Source organism: Scyliorhinus canicula, chromosome 10 (genome assembly GCF_902713615.1).
Source record: "Scyliorhinus canicula chromosome 10, sScyCan1.1, whole genome shotgun sequence".
NCBI lineage: Eukaryota > Metazoa > Chordata > Chondrichthyes > Carcharhiniformes > Scyliorhinidae > Scyliorhinus > Scyliorhinus canicula.
In genome coordinates, this window is record NC_052155.1 from 7,584,366 (window position 1) to 7,609,448 (window position 25,083).

At 50.7% G+C, this 25,083-nt stretch overlaps 1 protein-coding gene across 1 annotated transcript in view; it reads right to left on the reverse strand.

Annotated features, from left to right (window-relative positions):
- The window catches only part of LOC119972213 (carbohydrate sulfotransferase 9-like), a 44,562-nt gene extending 36,987 nt beyond the window's left edge, over nucleotides 1-7,575 (reverse strand). The window contains exon 1 of the mRNA XM_038808580.1: nucleotides 7,491-7,575. Within this exon, the coding sequence (XP_038664508.1) occupies nucleotides 7,491-7,503 (13 nt within the window). The 5' untranslated portion in view covers nucleotides 7,504-7,575. The remainder of the gene's footprint in view (nucleotides 1-7,490) is intronic.
- Between the last annotated feature and the right edge of the window lie 17,508 nt (nucleotides 7,576-25,083).

Here is a 25,083-nt window from a genome sequence, read left to right on the forward strand (position 1 = left end):
GATGGTGGGGGGGGGCAGTCTCAGGATAGGGGGGGGGGGGGCAGTCTCAGGATAGGGGTGGGGGGCAGTCTCAGGATGGTGGGTGGGGGGCAGTCTCAGGATGGTGGGTGGGGGGGCAGTCTCAGGATGGTGGGTGGGGGGGAGGGCAGTCTCAGGATGGTGGGGTGGAGGGGCAGTCTCAGGATGGTGGGGGGGCAGTCTCAGGAAAGGGGTGGGGGGGGCAGTCTCAGGATAGGGGTGGGGGGCAGTCTCAGGATGGTGGGGGCAGTCTCAGGATGGTGGGGGGGGCAGTCTCAGGATGGTGGGGGGCAGTCTCAGGATGGTGGGGGGGCAGTCTCAGGATGGTGGGGGGGGGCAATCTCAGGATGGTGGGGGGGGCAGTCTCAGGATGGTGGGGGGGGCAGTCTCAGGATGGTGGGGGGGGGGCAGTCTCAGGATGGTGGGGGGGGCAGTCTCAGGATGGTGGGGGGGGCAATCTCAGGATGGTGGGGGGGGGCAGTCTCAGGATGGTGGGGGGGCAGTCTCAGGATGGTGGGGGGGGGGGCAGTCTCAGGATGGTGGGTGGGGGGGGCAGTCTCAGGATGGTGGGGGGGGCAGTCTCAGGAAAAGGGGGGGGGCGATCATTTAGGACTGAGCTGAGGACTGAGGTCGGACAGCTGAACATAACCCTGGGGCTGTTTTGGTTTAATTTCACCGTACAGCACCTGGATTGTCAGCGCAGACTTAAAACCAATATTGTAATGTCATCTGTACTGCCACTAAACTTAACGTAAGAGTGAGGGCAAAGTTTCATTTAGTCCAAGTTTTAAAAATAGTCCTATTTGACGGCCGAAGAAAGACTTCTGTGAGATTTATTGTGGCACTGTGGGTGTGTCCCCACCCCATGGACTGCAACGGTTCAGGAAGGCAGCTCACCACCACCTTCTCTAGGGCATTTAGGGATGGGCAACAAATGCTGGCCTAGCCAGCGACACCCACATCCCGTGAAAGAATTAAAAACATGTTATCTGGCGGACTTTCACCTGAGGATCGCTTCCAGAGGGTATCCTAACATTTAATTCTATTCCTGTTGACTGACAAAGAAAGGTCGGATAGAACATAGAACAGTACAGCACAGAACAGGCCCTTCGGCCCTCGATGTTGTGCCGAGCAAATGATCACCCTACTTACATAGAACATAGAACAGTACAGCACAGAACAGGCCCTTCGGCCCTCGATGTTGTGCCGAACAATGATCACCCCACTTAAACCCACGTAACCCGTATACCCGTAACCCAACAATCCCCCCATTAACCTTACACTACGGGCAATTTAGCATGGCCAATCCACCTAACCCGCACATCTTTGGACTGTGGGAGGAAACCGGAGCACCGGAGGAAACCCACGCACACACGGGGAGGACATGCAGACTCCCACACAGACAGTGACCCAGCCGGGAATCAAACCTGGGACCCTGGAGCTGTGAAGCATTGATGCTAACCACCATGCTACCGTGAGGCCCCATGGATGTACCTGGAATTGGGACTGCCAAGGTATGAACAGTCCTGAATTGAAAGAGACAGCTTGGCCACTTCACTCGAGACAGCTTGACCAGGGATGAGGGACCCTAGTTAATGTGGGGAGACTGGGGGTTGTTTTGCTTAGAACGTAGAATAGAGAAGGTTAAGAGGGGATTTAATAGAGAGGGCTGGTGGCCCCACTGAAGGTGGAGCCCGCCTTCAGAACTGGCCTGGAAATGTTAGCCAGCACTAAACTGGACGTGTTAGCCAAAATGTTGTGCTCAAGTTCTGGAATGGGACTCTGGCCTGGAACCAGAGGGGACAGATGGAAGATCATCAGTAAAAAGCCAGGGGGAGATGAGAATGTTTTTATGCCTGGGTGTTGTGACCTGGAAGGGGATGCCTGAAAGGCTGGTGGAAGCACAGTCACCGGTAACTCTCAAAACAGAAGTGGATAAATTCTGGAAAAACTTTATTTTGCAGAGTCTTGAGAAAGGGAGAGGAATGAGACAAATTGGATTTTTAATAGTTTATTAGGTCATGGTTCGATCAGCATTCGTTATCCCAGCAGAGGGCTAAATCGCTGGCTTTTAAAGCAGACCAAGGCAGGCCAGCAGCACGGTTCAATTCCCGTACCAGCCTCCCCGAACAGGTTGCCGGAATGTGGCGTCTAGGGCTTTTCACAGTAACTTCATTTGAAGCCTACTTGCGACAATAAGCGATTTTCATTCATTGTCCTTGTGAAGGTGGTGGCGAGCTGCCTTATTGAACCGCTGCAGTCCATGAGGTGTAGGTACACCCACAGTGCTGTTAGGGAGGGAGTTCCAGGATTTTGTCCCAGTGACAGTGAAGGAACGGCCGATATATTTCCAAGTCAAGGTGGTGAGAGACTGGGAGGGGAACCGCCAGGTGGTGGGGTTCCCAGGTATCTGTTCCATTTGTCCGTCTAGTGGTCATTTTTGTGAATTCGCCAGCTCTGGAAAATACGATCAACTTCATGGTGGATAATGTTCGTTCCCTTCGAACCAGCTGTGGCTCAATGGTGAGCACTCTCGCTTCTCAATCACAAGGTCGTGGGTCGAAGCCCAACTCCAGACATACAAAGCATAAATACTTAAACTATCCATCTCGAACTGGTGTCATGAGAATGTCACTTTAAGAAATGTTTGGCTGCTCATGTTACTGCAGTGATGTCAGAGATGTGGGTGGAGCTGAGTTCTGGCTCTGCTTTTTAGTTTCACTTTGAGAAAAGCTTGGGGTGTGTCTGTCTTTTGGTTTCGTTTTCAGTGTGGGAGCTGAAGCCAGACAAAGCAGGTGTACTGCTGTTCTCTCTGCCATCAAAAGACCATCTCTTGATCATTTGGTGAATTCAGAATTATAAATGTTCTCGGTCGTGAATGTAAACCTAATGTGCTTCTGGTTAAAAGGTGTGTTAAGTCTTATGGATATTAAAAGGAAAGCTTAAAGGATTACTTAGTGTTGTATTCTTTGGGGGTTGTATTTGAATTGATGGTTGCTAAGATGTTCACTGTATGTTTTAAAAAGGTTAACTTGAGTTCATAGAATAAACATTGTTTTGGTTTAAAAATTACTTTTCCATTTCTGCTGTACACACCTGTAGAGTGGGCTGTGTGCTCCCCATGCCACGATCTAGTAAAGTTGTGGGTCAGGTGAACTCCACGATACACTTTGGGGTTCTCTCAACTCTGGCCCTCAGTACTGGCCCTCTGACAGTGCACCATTCCCTCAGTTCTCTAAACCCTGGCCCATAACACTCGGACACCTCTATTTTGATCTGAAAAGTATATGGGTACTTTAAGCCTTCTTTCTCAACCTTTCTTTGATCTGGGGAAATGACATAAATAGCATATGGCAGGATTCTACGCCACGCCCGCCGGCGACTGGAAAATCCCGCCCGAAGTCATTGGACTTTTCCACTGTCCGCGTTTTGCCTGTGGCGATCTTGCGACGGCGGCACGGAAGAATCCAGCCCTATACCTCTAATGGGGACAACCGCAATTTTACCAGGTTCACTGGCTCCACGACGGAGCTAAGAGAGGAACAGCTGTTTTCTTATTGTTTTCACATCCCTAACTCTGGCCTTATTGAATAAACGTAGGTCACCCTTCGAATGGCAATTGCTCTCGGTTTGTTTGCCAGCTCCACAAGCCCGGTGCCCCCAGGATCTTCTGTTTGAAAACTTCAATCCCCATTTTCCTCGCACCCATGAATCGTGAAATTAGACATTTTTACAACAGTGCCAATTACCCACAGAAATCTTTCAAATTAAGAGGTTGGTTAATGCACCTTGATGTACAAGGAGCTCAGGGTTCTGAAGAATCGAATCAGCGAAAGGTCTTTCCATTTGTTTGAGCTCATCAGTTCAATTGTGCTTGACAGACGCGACAATTTTCCACTCACCTTACTGCTGAGAATGAAATTGGTTGACTAAAAAAACACCTTTTCGCGACAAGATTCCAGTTGTTTCCCGTTGCACGTCTTGGCTTAAAGGAATTAACTCTTTCTCTGCACCGCTCTCTCCACTTTTCAGATTCTCCTCGATGCCTACTCTATCAGTGGTCTTGGCGTCGTCTTGTGTGGCTGGGCATTTTGGTGATGTTCCAGCGAATCGCCGTGGGATTCTCCACTGCGTTAAAGGTGCTACATGAATGCAAGTAGCTGCTACTGAAATAATGGGGAAATCCACTCTCCACAATGTCTTCAAACGACAGCTGAGAATGCATTCCGCTGCCCCCCCCTCTCACCATGAGGTGTAGGTACACCCACCGTGCTGTTAGGGAGGGAGTTCCAGGACTTTGGTACTGAATATCTGGAGAACTAAAACGGGGGGCTAGACATTAGACCATGTTGCAACCATATTTTGGGTCAGCGAGGCCTCCACGATATGGCAGTCAGGAAGCGCGCACTCACTACGGCCAGAAATGTGTCATCTGCCACATGAGTGTAGGCAAAAGAAATGCCGCTGTGCCATCTGGTTGTGTGTTCAAGTCCCGCCCTGCACAGTTGAGCACAAAATCTAGGCTGACGCTCCCAGGGCAAGAACTGAGGGAGCGCTGCAGTGTTTAGGGCAGCACGGTAGCACAAGTACCAGCCTCCCCGAACAGACGGTGGAATGTGGCGACTAGGGGCTTTTCACAGTAACTTAATTGAAGCCTACTCGTGACAATAAGCAATTTTCATTTTTCATTTCATTTCAAGTGGATAGCACTGTGGCTTTACAGCGCCAGGGTCCCAGGTTCGATTCCCCGCTGGGTCACTGTCTGTGCGGAGTCTGCACATTCTCCCCCGTGTGTGCGTGGGTTTCCTCCCATAGTCCAAAGACGTGCAGGTTAGGTGGATTGGCCATACGAAATTGCCCTTAGTGTCCAAAATGGTTAGGAGGGGTTATTGGGTTACGGGGATAGGGTGGAAGTGAGGGCTTAAGTAGGTCGGTGTAGACTCGATGGGCCGAATGGCCTCCTTCTGCACTGTATGTTCTATGTTGGAGCTGTTGTTTTTGGGATGAGTTGTTAAACCTTGTCTGTCCTATCATCTGGATGCAAATGGTCCCACGGCCACTATTTCAAAGACGACTGGTGAGTTCTCCCCAGAATTCTACCCAATGATAATCTCCTTACCTAAGTTACAACGAGAAGATGATGTGTTTATTATTATATTGCTGTTTTGGAGAGCTTGCTGTGCACAACATAATTGCTACATTTTCTACATTCAAAAATAAAATTTTCTGTAAATTGCTTCTGGACATCCCAAGGTAAATTCCTACTTACTATAAAGTGTTAAGCTCCTCGGACAGAAACAGTTACATATTCAGTAAGATTACATTTAGAATTAAAACTGCATAAACTGTTGACCGTGGAACCTTTTTTGAAAAAAACTTCTCTTTCCAGCAGACATCCTCTGCTGGTACATGTGTGTAAACAGAAAAAGGAGTAGGAAATCAGAAGCACAAAGGGACTTGGGAGTCCTTGTTCAAGATTCTCTTAAGGTTAACGTGCAGGTTCAGTCGGCAGTTAGGAAGGCAAATGCAATGTTAGCATTCATGTCGAGTGGGCTGGAATACAAGAGCAGGGATGTACTTCTGAGGCTGTATAAGGCTCTGGTCAGACCCCACTTGGAGTATTGTGAGCAGTTTTGGGCCCCGTATCTAAGGAAGGATGTGCTGGCCTTGGAAAGGGTCCAGAGGAGGTTCACAAGAATGATCCCTAGAATGAAGAGCTTGCCGTATGTGGAGCGGTTGAGGACTCTGGGTCTGTACTCGATGGAGTTTAGAAGGATGAGGGGAGATTTAGATTTAGAACAGTACAGCACAGAACAGGCCCTTCTGCCCTCGATGTTGTGCCGAGCAATGATCACCCTACTGAAGCCAACGTATCCACCCTATACCAGTAACCCCCCCCCATTAACCTTATTTTTTAGGACACTAAGGGCAATTTAGCATGGCCAATCCATCTAACCCCGCAATCTTTGGACTGTGGGAGGAAACCGGAGCACCCGGAGGAAACCCACGCACACACGGGGAGAACATGCAGACTCCGCACAGACAGTGACCCAGCCGGGAACTGAACCTGGGACCCTGGAGCTGTGAAGCATTTATGCTAACCACCATGCTACCGTGCTGCCCCTTCTCATTGAAACTTACAAGATACTGCGAGGCCTGGATATAGTGGCTGTGGAGAGGATGTTTCCACGAGTAGGAGAAACTAGAACCAGAGAATACCATCTCAGACTAAAGGGACAATCCTTTAAAACTGAGATGAGGAGGAATTTCTTCAGCCAGAGGGTGGTGAATCTGTGGAACTCTTTGTCACAGAAGGCTGTGGAGGCCAAATCACTGAGTGTCTTTGAGTGTCATTGAGTTGGATGATCAGCCATGATCGTGGTGAATGGAGGAGCAGGCTCGTAGAGCCAAAAGGCCTCCTCCTGCTCTTAAATTCTATGTTTCTATGTATGTCTTTAAGACAGAGATAGATAGGTTCTTGATTAATAAGGAGATCAGGGGTTATGGGGAGAAGGCAGGAGAATGGGGATGAGAAAAATATCAGCCATGATTGAATGGCGGAGCAGACTCAATGGGCCGAATGGCCTAATTCGGCTCCTATATCTTTTGGTATTGTGATGATATGATCTGCATACTCGTCTGCCATTGGGCCAGAACGTCGGCTTACCATTGGCCCTGGTCGGTCATGTGCCTCTCGACTGATTGGCCGAGAGGCTGAGTTAACCACGCCTCTATTAACGAGGTATAAATGCTCAAACGCCTGACGATCGTCCCTTTCCACTGTAGACGATCGCAGAGCTGTGTTCTAGTTAATTAAAGCCAGACTTTGGTAAATCACTCGCCTCGCGTGCAATCGATGGTACATCAGGTATGGTGGCCTCAAGTGGACAAAGTGCACCGTGCAATTTACAGCAATGCAATTTTCAATACACAGCAGTGAGGATTTTCCATATGCATGCCGCTGGTGGGGACCAGTGTGAGCAATGTGAACTTGCACAGAAAGCCGGACTCTTCCCATGGCAATTGGTTGGGAAAATCAGCTGTTACATACCTGCAGGCTGCATCCGTCTTGGCTGTACTCAGTTTTCACTCAGTTTTTTAAAAAACGCCCATTAGCGAGATAGACCCGATAACCTAAAATAATTTGTAATTAGGCTGATTGACTGAGGTATTCCTGCGATTGTAGAGTCACGCTGAGAATCATAACACCTAAAGCAGCAGAAGGAAGCCATTTGGCCCATCATACCCCTGCTAGTTCCGTTGAAAGAACTGTGCAATTAGTCCCATTCCCCCCTTGCTCTCTCTCCCCTGACAGCTGCAGATGGTTCCCCTTCCAAGTATTTATCCGATTCCCTTTTGCAAGTTCCTATTGAACCTGCTTCCACCGCCCTCTCAGACAACGTCTTCCGCAACAACTCTCCTCTTACAGAAACAATCCCCTCAACTCCACTCTGGCTGTTTTGGCCACTTACCTTCAATCCGCATCCTCTGGTTCCTGACCCTCCTGCTGAAGGAAGCAGATTCTCCTCATTTACTCCACCAAATCCCTTCAAGGTTCAATATTCCTCGATTAAATCTCCCCTTAAACCCTCTGTGCTGTGAGGAGGACAATGCCAGCTCCCCTGGTCTCCCCGCGGTCTCCACTTCTCAGGTCCCTCAGGGTGAACGCCTCCCAACTATTTCCAAATCAGGCAAACAGACTGGAGAACGTGAGAAGCAGCGGTTTGGAGTTAATTGAGAAGAGGCAAGGCGTGACATTTAAGTCTTGTCAAGTCGCAAATTGGCTGTGGCTGGAGACAGAAAGGGGGCAATATTTATTGCAGCTGTTTGATGCAGAGCAGAGAATCCAGTATGCAGGTACTTTAAGCAATTTGCGATTACGGTTGGACCCAGATTGTAGACTTATCAGCTTGGCATCGCAAGTATTCACATCTGCAATGGAACCAGCTGTTTACCATGTGGAAGATCCCATTCATAGTTTTTCCTCCCTCTCTCTCGGCACAGTAGCACAGTGGTTAGCACTGCGCTCCATGGTCCGGGTTCGATTCCCGGCTGGGTCACTGTCTGTGCGGAGTCTGCACGTTCTTCCCCCGTGTGTGCGTGGGTTTCCTCCGGGTGCTCCGCTTTCCTCCCACAGTCCAAAGGTGTGCAGGTCAGGTGGATTGGCCGTGCTAAATTGCCCTTAAGTGTCCATAAAAATAGGTTAGGAGGGGTTATTGTGTTACAGGGATAGGGTGGAGGTGTAGGGAGCTCTTTCCGAGGGCCGGTGCAGACTCGATGGGCCGAATGGCCTCCTTCCGCACTGTAAATTCTATGATTCTCACACTGAGGAGGTGTAGCTAATGCGTAGCTAAATGGATGCAGATGTGCTTACGCTATTACTAATGTTGTGGCTGGGTATCTATTTGTGAATAGCTCCTTCACGAATGTTGACCAGTTTATTCGGTGGGGGGGGGGGGGGGGGGGAATTTGCAGTTGTCATCTTTTACACAGCGGGTAATGGGATAAATTGATACAGGTTTACAATGGAAGCCAATTAGTTCCAGTGGGTCAAAATAACTTTGGTCTCTGCATCACTGCTACATCAAAATGACTCAAATAAGAACAATGCCCGGAGTCAGCACTTTATCTGACTGCAATAAATCTTCGCACGCAGATCTTAAAGGATTTGACAGCAGAGTTTGCGTAACCCAAACGAGAAACAAGTGCCTGCGTACTATAGTATTGAGACAATAAGGTTATAAATTGTATTCATAATTACACAACACTGGGGTACAGGCAGTACTTCAGGTCGATGATAGATGGCTCATATGTTCCGATCTTTGGTGCCATTGTTGATATTCCCTTCAGTTTCCAAGGCATCGCTGTTTTTCAAGTGATTCCCCCCATTGCTAATTGCAAAGTATTTTTAAAATCCGGCAAATCAAAAGGCTAAGAACGTGAAATGGGGCTTATTACCCGTGCATAATATCCATGAAATTGAGCTTATCCCAGCATCAATACTGGAAAACATTCACTTTCCAAACCAACGATACACGGCACTAGAACACAAGAAGTCCATTCAGGCCCCTCCAGCCTGCTCCACCATTCATCGAATCTCGACAGTGCAAAAAAGGAGGCCAATTTCGGCCCATCGAGACTACACTGACCCTCTGAAAGCGCACTCCCCCACCCTGTCCCCATAACACCACCTAATCTTTGGACACTAGGGGAATTTATCACGGCCAATCCACCCAACCTGCGCATTTTCGGACTGTGGGAGGAGGAAACCCACGCAGAACGTGCAGACTCCGCACAGGCAGTCACCCGAGGCTGAATTGAACCCTGGCGCTGTGAGGGCAGCAGTGCTAAACCACTGTCAAGGTGCCACCAGGAAAAGATGCAAGTATATTCAAGGCTGAGAGAGGCAGATTTTTAATCAGTTCGGGAATTAAGGTTATAATGATAAGGTGGGAAAGTGGAGTTGAGGATTGTCAGATCAGATCAATCATGATCTCATTGAAGGACAGAGTGGAATCGATGGGCCGAATAGCCTACTTCTGCTCCTATGTCTTGTGGTTTGTGGCCTCTAATCTACATTCCTGCTTGCTCCCCCCACCAACCCTCCCATATGTGTCGACTCCCTTTTTTGATCAAGCTGTGTAACTCCGCCATGAATGTATTCAATGACCCAGCCTCCACTACGCTCTGAGGAAGGGAATTCCACAGACTACCAACCAACTGAGAGAAATAAATTCTCCCCTTAGGGCTGGATTTCTCCGATTTTGAGGCTATGTCCGGAGGAAGTCTCTAGTTATACAATGAAAAAGTCGGCGCCCACCCTCACACCAATGCTCCGCCCAGTGGGGGGGTGGGGGGGGGGAGCAGCTGCGCCACGTTAAAGCCCCAGCTTTGCTACAGTTATGGGTGAAGAATTGCCGGGTCCGTGGCCGTCCCATATGCATGGCGGCGGCCTGCGGCGACCTGTGGGGCCGTGCAGCCTGCCGCGCGGGGACCCGGCCTGCCAGATAGTGCCCCCCCTACTATAAACCCCCTCGCCACCCCCTGACCAACCCCTAACAGTCCCCGTAGCCCCCTCGGAGCCCCCCCCCCCAGCCAGCGGGATGGCTCACCCCTCCCCATCCAACTGTGCCGGCGCTGGACACAGTTCGCAGCTGCCACGCGAGGTCCTTGAAAACTGAGAGGATACGCGACTACGCCGTTGGGAAGTCGGCCCCATCGGGGGCGGAGCATCGGAGGAGGGCCTCAGTGACGTCCTGAGGACGTCTCGACGCCGTACGCCGCACTCAGCGATTATAGCCCCCTCAAAACGGCGCCGCCCCCGAGGTCGGCGTATAAACGGATTCTCCGGACAATCGCCCGAACGCGATTTCGCCATCGGCAATCGGAGAATCCCACACCTTATTTTCAATCTGTGCCTTTGTTCTAGTCACTCCCTCAAGGAGTAACGTCCTCTCAACATCCATCCTGTCAAATCCCCACAGAATATGTTTCAATACAATCACTTCATTCTTCTAAACTCCAATGAGTATCGGCCCAACCTGCTCAACTTTTCCACATAAGATAATCCATTCATCCCAGTAATCAGAGATTGAACCTTCACTGAACTGCTTCTAATGCAATTATATCCTTTCTTAAGTAAGGGAACTAAAACTGTACACAGTACTCCAGATGCGGTCTGACAAGGCCCTCTACAATTGTAGCAACAATTTCCTATTTTCATATTGGATCCCCTTGCAACACAATTAGGGATGGGCAATAAATGCTGCCCTAGCCAGCGATGCCAACATCCTGTGAATTAATTAAAACAAATGTCAACACTCCATTTGCCTTCCTAATCACTGGCTACACTAGCCATACCAATGTTCTGTGATCCATGTACCAGGACAACCAGGTCCCTCTGTAAGGTTAGAGTTCTGCAGTCTTCCCCCAGTCAAATAAGTATTTCTTTTCCATTCTTTCTGCCAAAGTGGTCAAGTTTACATTTTCCCACATTATACTCCGCCTGCCAAATTTTTACCCACTCACTCAACCCATTTTCTGACGCATAAAGTCCCCTTTACTACCCGCTCTCCTATCTATCACCAACAGAGGAAAACATCCTCGTCACATCCACCTTGTCAAGTCACCTCAGGATCAATTAAATTCATCAAACCCAGTCTCCATTTCGCAAAACCATGTCGACTATGCCTGGATGTTATTCTGGTTTTATAAATGTACCGCCGTTGCATTCTAGAGTGGCACGGTTAGCACAGGGGGTTAGCGCTGTTGCTTCATAGCACCAGGGTCCCAGGTTCGATTCCTGGCTCGGGTCACTGTCTGTGCAGAGTCTGCACGTTTTCTCCCCGTGTCTGCGTGGGTTTCCTCCGGGTGCTCCGGTGTCCTCCCACAAGTCCCGAAGGATGTGCTTGTTAGGTGAATTGGACATTCTGAATTCTCCCTCTGTGTACCCGAACATTCTGTCTTCTTCCGCTCTTGAATAGGGGTATTATATTAATAATCTTCCAATCTGTTGGGACCTTTCCAGAATCCAGGGAATTTAGGAAGACCACAAATCAAGATATTTCTACTTCCTTTAAGACTCGAGCAGGAAAAGCCCAACTTTTAATTCTAATATTTTTCCAATACATTTACCCTAGTGAATATAGACTGTTTTAAGTAGTCCTCCCTTTACCTCTCAATTTTTCAAGTATTCTTCATTATTGATGGTAGCTGTCATTGGCACCGTTATTGAGCCTAGCTCTCAATTTCTGAATTTAAATATCACCAGCTACCCGTGGTAGGATTTGAACCCGTGTCCCCAGGGCATTAGCCCGGGCCTCTGGACTACTAGCCCTGTGACGTTAGGGTCATGCTACCATCTCCCCTATCTTTGCCCTGGAAGATCCCTGGCAGGAAGGGCTGGAAAATCCTGCCCCCAGTCCATTCAAACGTTCCTGGTGAGTATTGCCTCTCAGTTTTGGTGCCATTCTGGTGAACCTCCTTCGGGGCCTCTTTGTCCCACTGAAGGGGCCTGGGATAGTTTACAGGAGCATGGAGGAGCTCAATCACAGCCTTGGGCTTTCCACTCTGCGCTTCAATGCCTTCAGAAGGATTACATCATAACTGGACTATGCTGAAAGCTTGCAGGACAGATAGTGTGGACCCCCTGTTTCGGTACTGGTGAAATGGAGACTTGTTCCAAAGGTGGTTTGAAAGATGTCAGACCGGAATTAGTCACAGTGTGCATGACATGAGAAATGTGCTTTTAATGCAGGATGGGGGGCGGGGTGGGAGGGGAAAGCTATCTGGTTGCCTCCTTGTCGTTTATTATGAGGTTGTCAAGACTTGTGTCCATTTCTTAGTAAATGGACACAATTTCCCATCTGTTTCCAGTTGGTGTGCTGCTCTCGCGCTGACACATCGTGACCCGAGCTGTACAGAACTTGGAGAGTTGTTTCGTTATCACTGTACTCTTGACAGGAGTATGGAGATACAGTCTCACCACTGGGCAATGGACTGGATGCACAACCCCCCCCCCCCAGCGATGGAGTAACTCGCTCTACGCAGGAATCATGGGGAAGATAGCGGGCCAGTGTGATCCAATTAAACTGAACAGCGGGTTCCGCAGCTGCACAAGGCCTCTCATGAGTCACTGACCGAAAAAAAAAACAGGTTTCCCAAAACACAGCCCGAGATATTTGAAACGCTAAGAAACACTTGATTAATCTGCACCGGTAACAGTTAGAACCTACATTTTGTCAGTTTAAACAAGTCTAACATTTTGGTTCACTGGGCAGCTTAATTTACAAAAGTGAGTTACTTTACCTTCTGTATTCATTCACGAGATGTGGGTATCGCTGACTAGGCCAGCATTTATGCCCATCCCGAGTTGCCGTGGAGAAGGTGCCTTCTTGAGCCGCTTACAGTCCCTCTACAACCATCCTTACTTCGTAAGAGATTAAATTCCCAAGCCCCCCTTCAACAAACAACAAAGCAATTGAATTTTTAAGAACCATTTCTTCTATTGTGCTCCCTGTCTGGATTTATCAGACTGCAAAGTCTCCCCTAATGCCGTGGATTTAAATGACAACAAGCTTTCCTGCCAATTTGAGCAGTGTTGTGATTATTCTACGATGCTCTGATTCTATGAAATAAATGCTCAAATTCCTGCAGCTACTGCAAATCCTGTTCTATGAACCAGGGAAACATTCAGCGTGGAGCATTAAAGCCCGTGTGTAAACACTACCAGAGAGGTAGTCAAACATACCCACAGTGATGTGGTCGAATAAAATCTTCGCAGCACCTCCGGGTAATAGGTGGCGATTGGATGTATCTTTACAATGTTACATTGCAAAACAAGGAAGTTACATTAAACCTGCAAAGAACCTTGGTTAAACCACCTTCAAGAGCAACAGTTCTGGTCCCACATTTATAAGATTTTCCCCTCCCGCCCTCATTGGGCGGGTTTGGAGATGGAAGCGAAAAATATCGCAAGAAGCATCGAACCAGGAAAGAAACTGCCCCGGCCCCCAGTCAGTGAGGGGCGGTTTCCCGGCGTTCTTATATAAATTACCGGAATCGGGCCGGGACCGATAGATCCCGCGAGAGGATAGGGTGGAAGTGAGGGCTTAAGTGGGTCGCTGCAGGCGCGATGGGCCGAATGGCCACCTTCTGCACTGTATGTTCTATGTTCTAGGCCTCTTCTGGGATTCCCGACGGCCATTACTCCTCTCGAGATCTACTGAGATCTGGCCAGATGTTGCGATCTGGATCCCTCTCACAGCGGGCATGATCCAGACGTAACATTTCAGTGAGTTTTAAAAACTCCCTTAACTGTGCCTACGACAGATCTAACCGGCCCGCGGGACCTACCGACTTTGCCGAGGAGATCCCAGCCAGGTGCTGTTCAGCACTGGTCTCCACGAACGGGGGACCAGGCGGAACGGCACCTGTGGGAGGGTGTCTCCCACGCCGGGTGGTTGGAATCTGGGCAGGGTGGCACCCTGGCACTGCTGATGCCACCCGGGCACCATACCACTGCCAGCCTGGGGCACCTTGGCGGTGCCAGCTGGGTGCCACCCTGGCACTCCAAGGGTGTCCATGTGGCACTGCCAGGGGTGCCCCAGGCTGGCAGTGCCGCGGTGTCAAGGTGCCCAGGCGGCATTTTTCCTGTGTCAGAGATCGGGCTGGGAGTGCCCCGCCTGTCTGAGGTTGGGCACAGGGAGAGGGCGCTCAAGGACCCCCCTCCCCCACCCACCAAGCAGGTGAGTTGTGGCATTGGGGATGTCCGGGTGGGTCACGTCGGGGGGATTGAGAGATCGGGGCACCATTTTTGGTGAGCAGGACCCCCTGAGTGCAGGCCTTGGGCGGGGCGTCTCCCACTGAGGCCCGAAAAAGTAGCAGGATTTCCGTCCGATAGCAGGGTCGGTCCCACCGCTACATACCGGGAATGGCCCCCACTAATCCTGTCCAGAACGGACTCCGATTCTTTTCCCCCATTAGATTGCGCCTATAAGACCATAAGACATACGAGTGGAAGTAAGGCCATTCGGCCCATCGAGTCCACTCCGCCATTCAATCATGGCTGATGGGCATTTCAACTCCACCTACCAGCATTCTCCCCGTAGCCGTTAATTCCTCGCGACATCAAGAATTTATCTATCTCTGCCTTGAAGCCATTTAGCGTCCCGGCCTCCACTGCACTCCGCGGCAATGAATTCCACAGGCCCAACACTCTCTGGCTGAAGAAATGTCTCCGCATTTCTGTTCTGAATTTACCCCCTCTAATTCTAAGGCTGTGCCCACGGGTCCTCGTCTCCTCGCCTAACGGAAACAGTTTCTTTGCGTCCACCCTTTCTAAGCCATGTATCATCTTGTAAGTTTCTATTAGATCTCCCCTTAACCTTCTAAACTCCAATGAATACAATCCCAGGATCCTCAGCCGTTCATCATATGTTAGACCCGCCATTCCAGGGATCATCCGTGTGAATCTCCGCTGGACACGCTCCAGTGCCAGTATGTCCTTCCTGAGATGTGGGCCCAAAACTGGACACAGTACTCCAAATGGGCCTAACCAGAGCCTTATAAAGGGTCAGTAGCACATTGCTGCTTTATATTCCAACCCTCTTGAGATAAATGACAACATTGCAGTCGCTTTCTTAATCACAGATTCAACCTGCATGTTTACCTTTAGGGAATCCTATCAGGCCCATCTGCCGGAATCAGCCCCACGTGAAAAAATCCACCCGCGGCGGCGTGATGTCAGAACAGCGGGAAGCTCGACTGGTGTCAGAAGATGTGCAGCTGGTGATCAATACTCTCAGGGGGGCTCTGAGGTAAGCGCTCCCTGGGGGAGGGGGGGATAGGGTAGTGCCAGTGTAGTGCCGGGGGCTTACCCTGGGTGAAGATGGTTTCCCGGTTTGCTAGTTGTGTGCTGGGGTAGTGACTGGATCATCGAGTTGATAGCGGGGCATCACCACTACTGTCGGTGGCCTCAACACCGCTTTCCCCAGAGAAGACCCCAGCCTTAGAGGCACCAGAGAAGGTGCAGAAATTATTTAGGAGCTTGATGCCAGAACGGAGAGGTCAAACCTAAGATTGAACAGGCTCCAGATAAGGGGAGACTAAAGGGTTGTTCAACAGAGACCATCAGGAATATAAACGGTTTTGATAAAGAAGACATGGAGAAGAAGGGGGACACCAGAACTAGATAGAGACCGTGAATAAGAACATCAGAAGTAGGCACAGGAGGGAGACCATTCGGCCCCTCGAGCCCATTTGGCTATTCAATAAGATCATGGCTGATCTCCCAAACCCAACTCCATTTCCCTGTCCCATCCCGATTTTCCTTAATGACCATCTCAGCATTAAACCCAGCAGGGGATTCAGAAGAAAGAAACATCTTTACCCAGGGAGTGGTGAGAATGTGGAAACTGGCTTCCACAGAAGTAGTTGAGGCGAACATTCCAGATGCATTTTGGTGGAGCTGGATGAATATTCAGGCAGAAGGTCATGTTGATCAGGTACAATAAAGGGGAAATGAAGCCCGCAAGGCCCCGTTCGACCAAATGGATTGTTTCTGTGCCTTCACCACTCTGTAGTGGGATGTTATAAAGTGACTCCAGCAGGCAGAATGTAGCCAACTCGTGGGACTATTTTACCCAGAAGCCAGAGCTTGACCTGTTGTAGTCTGAAGAGGATGGAGACCAGAACAGAGACAAGGGATGGGATTCTCACAGCCCGGGACGCGATTCTCAGCTGGCGCACTGTTGGCGCGGTGCCGGCCGGGGGCCACTTTACGCCCCCCCCCCCCCCCCCCCCCCCGGCGATTTTCAGCCCGGGATGGGCTGAGCGGCCATATTGAAGAACTCGAGTCCCGCCGGCGCCGTTCTAACCTGCTACTGGCTGGCGGGACCTCGGCATGGAAGGGTCCCGGGTGGCCTCTGGGGGGGGGAAGGGAGGTCCGACCCCGGGGGGGGGGCTCCACTGTGGCCTGGCCCGCGAACGGGGTCCACCTCTCGGGCTGGGGGCCTCCTTTCTTCCATGCCAGCCCCTGTAGCCCTACGCCACGTTGCGTCAGGGCCTGCGTGGAGAAGGGACCCACTGCCCATGCACGTGTCGGCGCCGGTGCCACTGCGCATGCGCGGACCCCGCGGCGCACAGGGGCCAGAATTGCTGATCCTGAGGCCGTGCTGACGCCGTCGGGAAACGTGACGGCGTTTAAGGCGGCGTCAACACTTAACCTCAGGATCAGAGAATCCTGCCCGAGATGAGAGCTTTCTTTCATCGTTGTGAATTGAGCAGTTTGCTGGGCCACTTTGGAGGACATTAACGGGGTGGGGGTCTTTCCATCCTTCTGCCATAGCTTTATTGCACAAGGGGTGAGACCTTTCCAGGATTTCCACTCTCCAGGGTGCAACAAGAGAGAGAACAAGCTTGGGAATTCACCAATGGTCAACTGGATCGCCTGGAATGCAGGTCACATGTTCGCCAACCAGCAAAGTCACTCCAACTAAATATTGGGAGAAATGTGAAAGTGGACCACCCATCTTACCCTGTCACAAAACTCTCAAACTGGAGTCCGCAGATCCCTGGGGGTCCGTGGACACATCCTGGGGGGGGGGGGGAGGAGGGCTATGAAATAATCATGAACACGGGGGGGCAAGAAAATAAATAAATAGAAAGACTTGCATTCATAAAGAGCCTTTCACCAGCGCCCGATGTCCCAAAGTGATTTACAGCCAATGAAGTACTTTTGAAGCGTAGCCACTGTTGAAATATTGGAAACATGGCAGCCAATTTGTACATAGCAGGATCCCATAAACAACAATAATGGCCAGATCATCTGTTCTGTTGACTAAGGGATAAATATTGGCCAAGACATCGGTGAGAAATCTCCTCCTTCGCCTTCAAAATAGGCATGATGTGGAGATGCCGGACTGGGGTGAGCACAGTAAGAAGTCTTACAACACCAGGTTAAAGTCCAACAGGTTTGTTTCAAACACTAGCTTTCGGAGCACTGCTCCTTCCTCAGGTGAATGAAGAGGTGGGTTCCAGAAACATATATATAGACAAAGTCAATGATGCCAAACAATGCTCAGAATGCGAGCATTTGCAGGTGATTAAATCTTTACAGATCCAGAGATAGGGGTAACCCCAGATTAAAGAGGTGTGAATTGTCTCAAGCCAGGACAATTGGTAGGATTTCGCAAGCCCAGGCCAGATGGTGGGGGGTGAATGTAATACGACATGAATCCCAGGCCCCGGTTGAGGCCGTACTCATGTGTGCGGAACTTGGCTATAAGTTTCTGCTCGGCGATTCTGCGTTGTCGTGCGTCCCGAAGGCCGCCTTGGAGAACTCTTACCCGGAGATCAGAGGCTGAACGCCCTTGACTGCTGAAGTGTTCCCCAACTGGAAGGGAACATTCTTGCCTGGTGATTGTCACGCGATGTCCGTTCATTCGTTGTCGCGGCGTCTGCATGGTCTCGCCAATGTACCACCCTTCGGAACATTCAAAATAGGGCCATGGGTTGTTATCAAGGTGTGAGAGATAGTGCAGCCCTCCCTCAACACAATGTAGATGTTTGAGAAGGGAAGGAACTAAATATCAGGATGAGCAAGCTGGGTTATGTAAATTACCGTGAGGTTGTGATAGCCCTGTACAGGTAGCGACCAAATGTCAGTCCTCCCACCCAGGACGAAATTCTACCCGGCGGGGCGGGGGATCCAGGCATAGCGGAGTGGCGCCAACCACTCCGGCGTCGGGCCTCCCCAAAGGTGCTGAATTCTCCGCACCTTTAGGGGCTAGGCCCGCGCCGGAGTGGCTCCCGCTCCGCCGGCTGCCTTTGGCACCATGCTGCCCGGCGTCGGGGCTGGCCGAAAGGCCTTCGCCGGTCCGCGCATGTGCCGGAGCATCAGCAGCCACTGACATCACCACCGGCGCATGCGCGATGGAGGGGGTCTCTTACGCCTCCGCCATGGTGGAGGCGGCGGAAGAAAAAGAGTGCCCCCACGGCACAGGCCCGCCCGCCGATCGGTGGGCCCCGATCGCGGGCCAGGCCACCGTGGGGACACCCCCCCCGGGGTCCGATCACCCCGCGCCCCCCCCCCCCCCAGGAACCAAGGGCCCGCTTGCGCCGCCAATCCCGCCGGCACAGAGGTGATTTAAACCACGTCGGCGGGAGAGGCCTGACAGTGGCGGGACTTCGGCCTATCGCGGGTCGGAGAATCGCCACAGGGGGCACGCCGATCGGCGGGGCGTGATTCCCGTTCCCGCCAATTCCGGGGTGGCGGAGAATTCCGGCCACGGCGGGATTTACACCGGCCCCGGCGATTCCCCGACCCTGCGGGGGGTCGGAGAATTCCGCGGTCACGCCGATTTTCGGGGTCCGGAGAATCGCCGAACCGGTGCCGGGCCCGATTAGGGCGTGAAAGTGGATTCTCCGCCCTGGCGCCAGCCGCGTTTCCGGCGCGGGACTGTGGAGAATCCAACACCATATGTTTTATCAATTGGATTTACATTCCACCAGCTGCTCTGGTGGGATTTGAACCCATGTCCCCAGACCATTGGACTGGGCCTCTAGACTATTAGTCCAGTAATAATGCCACTGTGCCACCATCTATTCTAAAATGGCAGATGAGGGGTCTAACAGGCTTGCTCTTTGAATCAGCCAGCACAAACTCAATGGGCCAAATGGCCTCCTTCTGTGCTGTCCCATTCTATGATTCCAAGAGCATTTGGTCACATTTGGATTTGACAACTTTCTAAAGTAACTAACGCTATTTACTGGTAACTAATATTTACTGGTAACTGACACTATTTCCCAGGATATCATTCAATTAGGAAGGACATATCATGGAGTTGAACGCGAATTGACTTAAGGCAGGAAGGAGCAGGAATCTGGGTTTTAAAATGATTCACCTCGATCTGGACTTGCTCCTAATGCGGGAGCCGCACAGTCCACCCGTGTGAACAATTCCCTTTGAAAATGTTCCCGGAGGGCTGTAACTGAGAAACAGCTGGTTCCTGCCACCTTGCATGCTGCATTAATCTGCTCCTTTCATCATCTCTCTGCCCTTAATCCTCAAACAATTGTTTCGCATCTGGATCCAGGAAAGGATTTGCGAGCTTGTTTTTAATTTACTGCTACACGATTAAAAGGCAGCGTTGAACAGCCAGAGAGGGGAGCTTGGCGGAGATCACAGTGGATCTCACAAAAAGGCATTTTTCCCTAGTTGTGTGTGAACTTTGTAGTTTCGGGGAAGGAGAACGTTTGGCCCATCACATCTACGCCAGCTGATGTCAAACATCCAACTGAATCCTCTTTTCTGCCTCTTGGTGTGCAACGACACAGGAATGTGGAATGACACAGAATCAAAGACTTATTGAAAATTGTAAAGTTGCCATCATCCCAGATGACCACAGGCTGCTTTCTCCTTCGAGGGGGAGAGCTGACTGCTGGTGATTTAACCTGAGGGTCGCCACACCTCAGACCGAGGGTCAAGGTTGAGAAGGCGGGGCCTTCATGAATAACCTCAGCCAGTACCGGGAATTAGGGATGGCCAATAAATGCTGGCACAGCCTGCGACGCCCACATCCCATGAACAAAAGAACAAAAAAACCAGCGTAAGTCCAGTGCAGCTTTCACTGGTGGCTGTGAGAGTTGATCCAGGAGTTGTGGGCAGTGGACGGGTGTGTGGAACCACTACATCCTGGTGCTGCTTGTAAGGAGGCTAGGGTCCAGGGAAATCCAAATCCCTTAGCCCCACCCCATCTGAAGTTAGGGGTCAGCTTTGGGTTCACGGACTCTCTGCATAGCCCCACCGCAATGTCCTCGCGTTGGGTGGGGTTACTGGGTTATGGGGACAGGGTGGGGGTGTTAACCTTGGGTAGGGTGCTCTTTCCAGGAGCCGGTGCAGACTCGATGGGCCGGGTGGCCTTCTTCTGCACTGTAAATTCTATGAAAAAGATATAGAGCCAAAATCCAGGGTGTTCCCCAAAATTTCTCACTCGGCCAGGGCTCCTGTGAAGATTTTCATTCTTGATGTTCCCAAAATCAAAACCTTTGTGCAACCGGAGTAGACCATCCGACCCCTCGAGCCTGTTTCTACCACATGACTGATCTGTCCTCTACCCTAACTCCATCTAACCTGGCACAGTGGTCAGTACTGCTGCCTCACAGCTCCAGAGTCCTGGGTTCAATTCCGGCCTTGGGTGACCGTCTGTGTGGAGTTTACCCGTTCTCCCCGTGTCTGCGTGGGTTTCCTCCGGGTGCTCCGGTTTCCTCCCGCTGCACAAAGATGTGCAGGTTAGGTGGGTTGTCCGCGCTAAATTGCCCCTTGGTGTCCGCAGATGTACAGGTTACGGTGGGGTTACAGGGAATAGGTTAAGGTGTTCTTTCAGAGGGTCAGTGCAGACCCGATGGGCCAAAAGGTCTCCTTCTGCATGATCGGGTTTCTATGAAGCCCTTTGGTTCTGTAACGCTTAATACGCTTACCTAAGACAAACCTATCCACCTCGGTTTTGGAATTTTCAATTGACCTCCAGTTTCAATTCTTTGGGAGAAGAATGTTCCAGGATTCCAGCAGCCTTTGTGTTCCTTGACGTCACCCGCTAAACAGCCTCATTCTAATTTTCAGGTTATGCCTCCTTGTTCTGGACCCTCCCCAGCGGAGGATGTTTAAGAAGGCAGGGAGGCAGAAGACGAGAAATTATAGGCCGGTTAGCCTGACTTCGGTCATTGGTAAGATTTTAGAGTCTGTTATTAAAGATGAGATCGCAAAGTACTTGGAAGTGCATGGTAAAATAGGACTGAGTCAGCACGGCTTTGTCAAAGGGAGATCACGTCTGGCAAATCTGTTGGAATTCTTTGAGGAGGTAACAAGGATGTTAGACGAAGGAGAACCAGTGGGCGTGATTTATTTAGATTTCCAGAAGGCCTTTGACAAGGTGCCGCATAGGAGACTGTTAAATAAGTTAAGAGCCCATGGTGTTAAGGGTAAGATCCTGGCATGGATAGAGATTGGCTGACTGGCAGAAGGCAGAGAGTGGGGATAAAGGGGTCGGTTTCGGGATGGCAGCCAGTGACTAGTGGTGTGCCTCAGGGGTCTGTGCTGGGACCACAACTTTTCACAATATACATTAATGATCTGGAAGAAGGTACTGAAGGCACAGTTGCTAAGTCTGGGATGATACAAAGATCTGCAGAGGAACAGATAGTATTGAGGAAGCAAGGGGGCTGCAGAAGGATTTGGACAAGCTAGGAGGAGAGTGGGCAATGAAGTGGCAAATGAAATACAATGTATTATATTATTATTAAGTGTGAGGTTATGCACTTTGGAAGGAGGAATTTAGGCATAGAAGATTTTCTAAATGGGGAAATGCTTGGGAAACGCACAAAGGGACTTGGGAGTCCTTATTCATGATTCTCTTAAGGTTAACGTGCAGGTTTAGTCGGCAGTTAAGGCGGCAAATGCAATGTTAACATTCATGCCAAGGGGGCAAGAATACAGCAGCAGGGATGTACTTCTGAGGCTGTATAAGGCTCTGGTCAGACTCCATTTGGAGTATTGTGAGCAGTTTTGGGCCCCGTATCTAAGGAAGGATGTGCTGGCCTTGGAAAGGGTCCAGAGGAGGTTCACAAGAATGATCCCTGGATGGGAGTATGGATGGGGGGTTTCGAGCATGGCGGCGGGGGTGGGAAGGGTGGGCGATATGTTCCTGGAAGGGAGCTTTGCGAGTTTGTGGAGCTTGGAGGAGAAATTTGGCTGGTAAGGGGAAATGATTTTAGGTACCTACAGTTGCGGGACTTTGTTCGTAGACAGGTCCCATCTTTCCCACGCCTCCCGCCAATGGGGATCCAAGATAGAATAGTCTCTCGGGGGGAAGAAGGGGAGGGTAGAGTCTCTGATATTTATAAGGTGCTCATGAAGGGGGAAGGGTCCCAGACGGAGGAACTGAAACTTAAATGGGAGGAGGAGCTAGGCGGGGAAATGGAGGACGGGCTGTGGGCAGAGGCCCTGAGTAGGGTAAATTCGACCGCGACATGTGCTAGGCTCGGGCTGATCCAATTTAAGGTCGTTCACCGGGCCCATATGACGGTGGCTCGGATGAATAAATTCTTTGGGATAGAGGACAAATGCGCTAGGTGCGCGGGAGGACCAGCGAACACCGTTCACATGTTTTGGGCATGCCCTGAGCTGAGGGGGTACTGGGAGGGATTTGCGGGCGTCATGTCCCGGGTGCTAAAAACAAGGGTGGCGATGGGTCCAGGGGTGGCAATTTTTGGGGTTTCGGAAGACCCGGGAGTCCAGGGGGAGAAAGAGGCCGATGTGCTGGCCTTTGCTTCCCTGATAGCCCGGCGACGAATACTATTGGCGTGGAGGGACTCAAAGCCCCCGAAGACTGAGTTGTGGCTTGCGGACATGTCGAGTTTCCTGGGAATGGAAAAAATTAAGTTCGCCTTGAGGGGATCTGTACAGGGGTTCGCCCGGAGGTGGCAACCATTTATTGACTTCTTTGCGGGAGAGTGAGCGTCAGCAGGGGGGGGGGGGGGGGGGGGGGGTGTACAGTAGAGTAGGAGGATAAAATGGCGGGTAGTGCCGGTGGGAGAGGAGTGGGCTTGTGCAGTAAGTTACGATTGAAGTATTGAATGTATGTGGATGTTTGCACATTTCTGCCTTTTTTGCTTTCTTTCTGTTGATGTCTGTAACTGTTTACAAAGCCAAAAACTACCTCAATAGAATTGTTTATTAAAAAAACATTTTTTAAAAGAATGATCCGTGGAATGAAGAACTTGTCGTATGAGGAACGGTTGAGGACTCTGGGTCTGTACTCGTTGGAGTTTAGAAGGACGAGGGCGGATCTTACTGAAACTTACAGGATACTGCGGGGTCTGGATAGAGTGGACGTGGAGAGGCTGTTTCCCACTTGTAGGAACAACTAGAGCAGAGGACACAATCTCAGACTAAAGGGACGATCCTTTAAAACAGAGATGAGGAGGAATTTTTTCAGCCAGAGGGTGGTGAATCTGTGGAACTCTTTGCCGCAGAAGGCTGGGGAGGCCAATCACTGAGTGTCTTTGAGACAGAGATAGATAGGTTCTTGATTAATAAGGGGATAAGGGTTATGGGGAGAAGGCAGGAGAATGGGAATGAGAAAAATATCAGCCATGATTGAACGGCGGGGGCAGTACGGTGGCGCAGTGGTTAGCACTCACGGCGCTGAGGACCCGGTTTCGAATCCCAGCTCTGGGTCACTGTCCGTGTGGAGTTTGCACATTCTCCCCGTGTCTGCGTGGGTCTCACCCCCACAACCCAAAGATCTGCAGGGTAGGTGGATTGGCCACGCTAAATTGCCCCTTAATGGGAAAAAAAAATACCCGAAATTATTTATTTTAAAAAAATGATTGAATGGCGGAGCAGACTTGATGGGCCGAGTGGCCTAATTCTGCTCTTATATGTCTTATGGTCCAAGTAGTTTTTCTGAGTGGAACCTTCCGGTCCCTCCCCTCGGCAGGATCTTCCCGTTTTGCTGAAGTACAAGCTGCACATTGTGGCACTGCCCCCCCCCCCCCCAGTAACAGGGCCCTAAAACTCCGCCCTCTCTCGCTAACTCTTTTAATCTTCTCAAACACTCCGATCAGGCAACCCCCCCCTAGATCGGCTACACTCCAGGGAATGCCAGTCCCCTCTATGTGGCCGGTGAAAGTATGCGGAAACGCGGCTTAATTATTGAAACAGCAATGATTAATATTTAAAGTTGCTGCCATCCACCTTACTGTGAAGGTCAGTCTGAGTGGCCAGACAGTGTCACAAACCCTATTTCAATCCCTACAGCAACATTTACAAGGTTGTGTTTCAGCCACAATTGGGAATAATTCCTCTCTTGGTTGTTGAATGTCTGCTCTCTCCCTCTCCCTCCTCCTCGCCCTGACCTCTCGCTGTTGAACTCAGCTACACGGGGACTTCAGCTCTCAGAGAATCCACATAATCCGGAGATTTATGTCAGGGATAACCCACTCAGCAATCTCCAAATGGAAATAAATGTGGTTCCATCGTTAAGAGATTTAAATGGAATTTATGTTTGCGAAAGTCAAGCGCATTTCAATATCAGCAGGTTGAGTATGTTGGCGAAGGAAGTAACAATACTGTGTGTGTGAATGTGAGAGTGTGTGACTGGGGGGGTGTGAGTGTGTTTGTCTGAGTGTGTATGTGTGTGTTAGGCTGCCTGTGTGTGAGTGTGGGGAGTGAGGGTAAGTGTTTGTCTGTGTGTGGGTGTGTGGAGTGGTTGTGGGTAGTGAGTGTGTGTGTGTGTGTGGGGGGGGAGGTGGAGTGGGTGTGTGTGTGTGGGGAGTGAGGGTGAGTGTGTGTGTGGGGGAGGGAGGGTGTGTATGGGGAGGGAGGGTGTGTATGGGGAGTGAGGGTGAGTGTGTGTGGGGGGGAGTGAGGGAGTGTGTGTGTGTGCGTGGGGAGTGAGGGTGTGTTTGTGGGGAGTGAGGGTGAGTGTGTGTGTGGGGGGGAGTGAGTGTGTGTGGGGGGAGTGAGGGTGTGTGTGTGGGGAGTGAGGGTGTGTATGGGGAGTG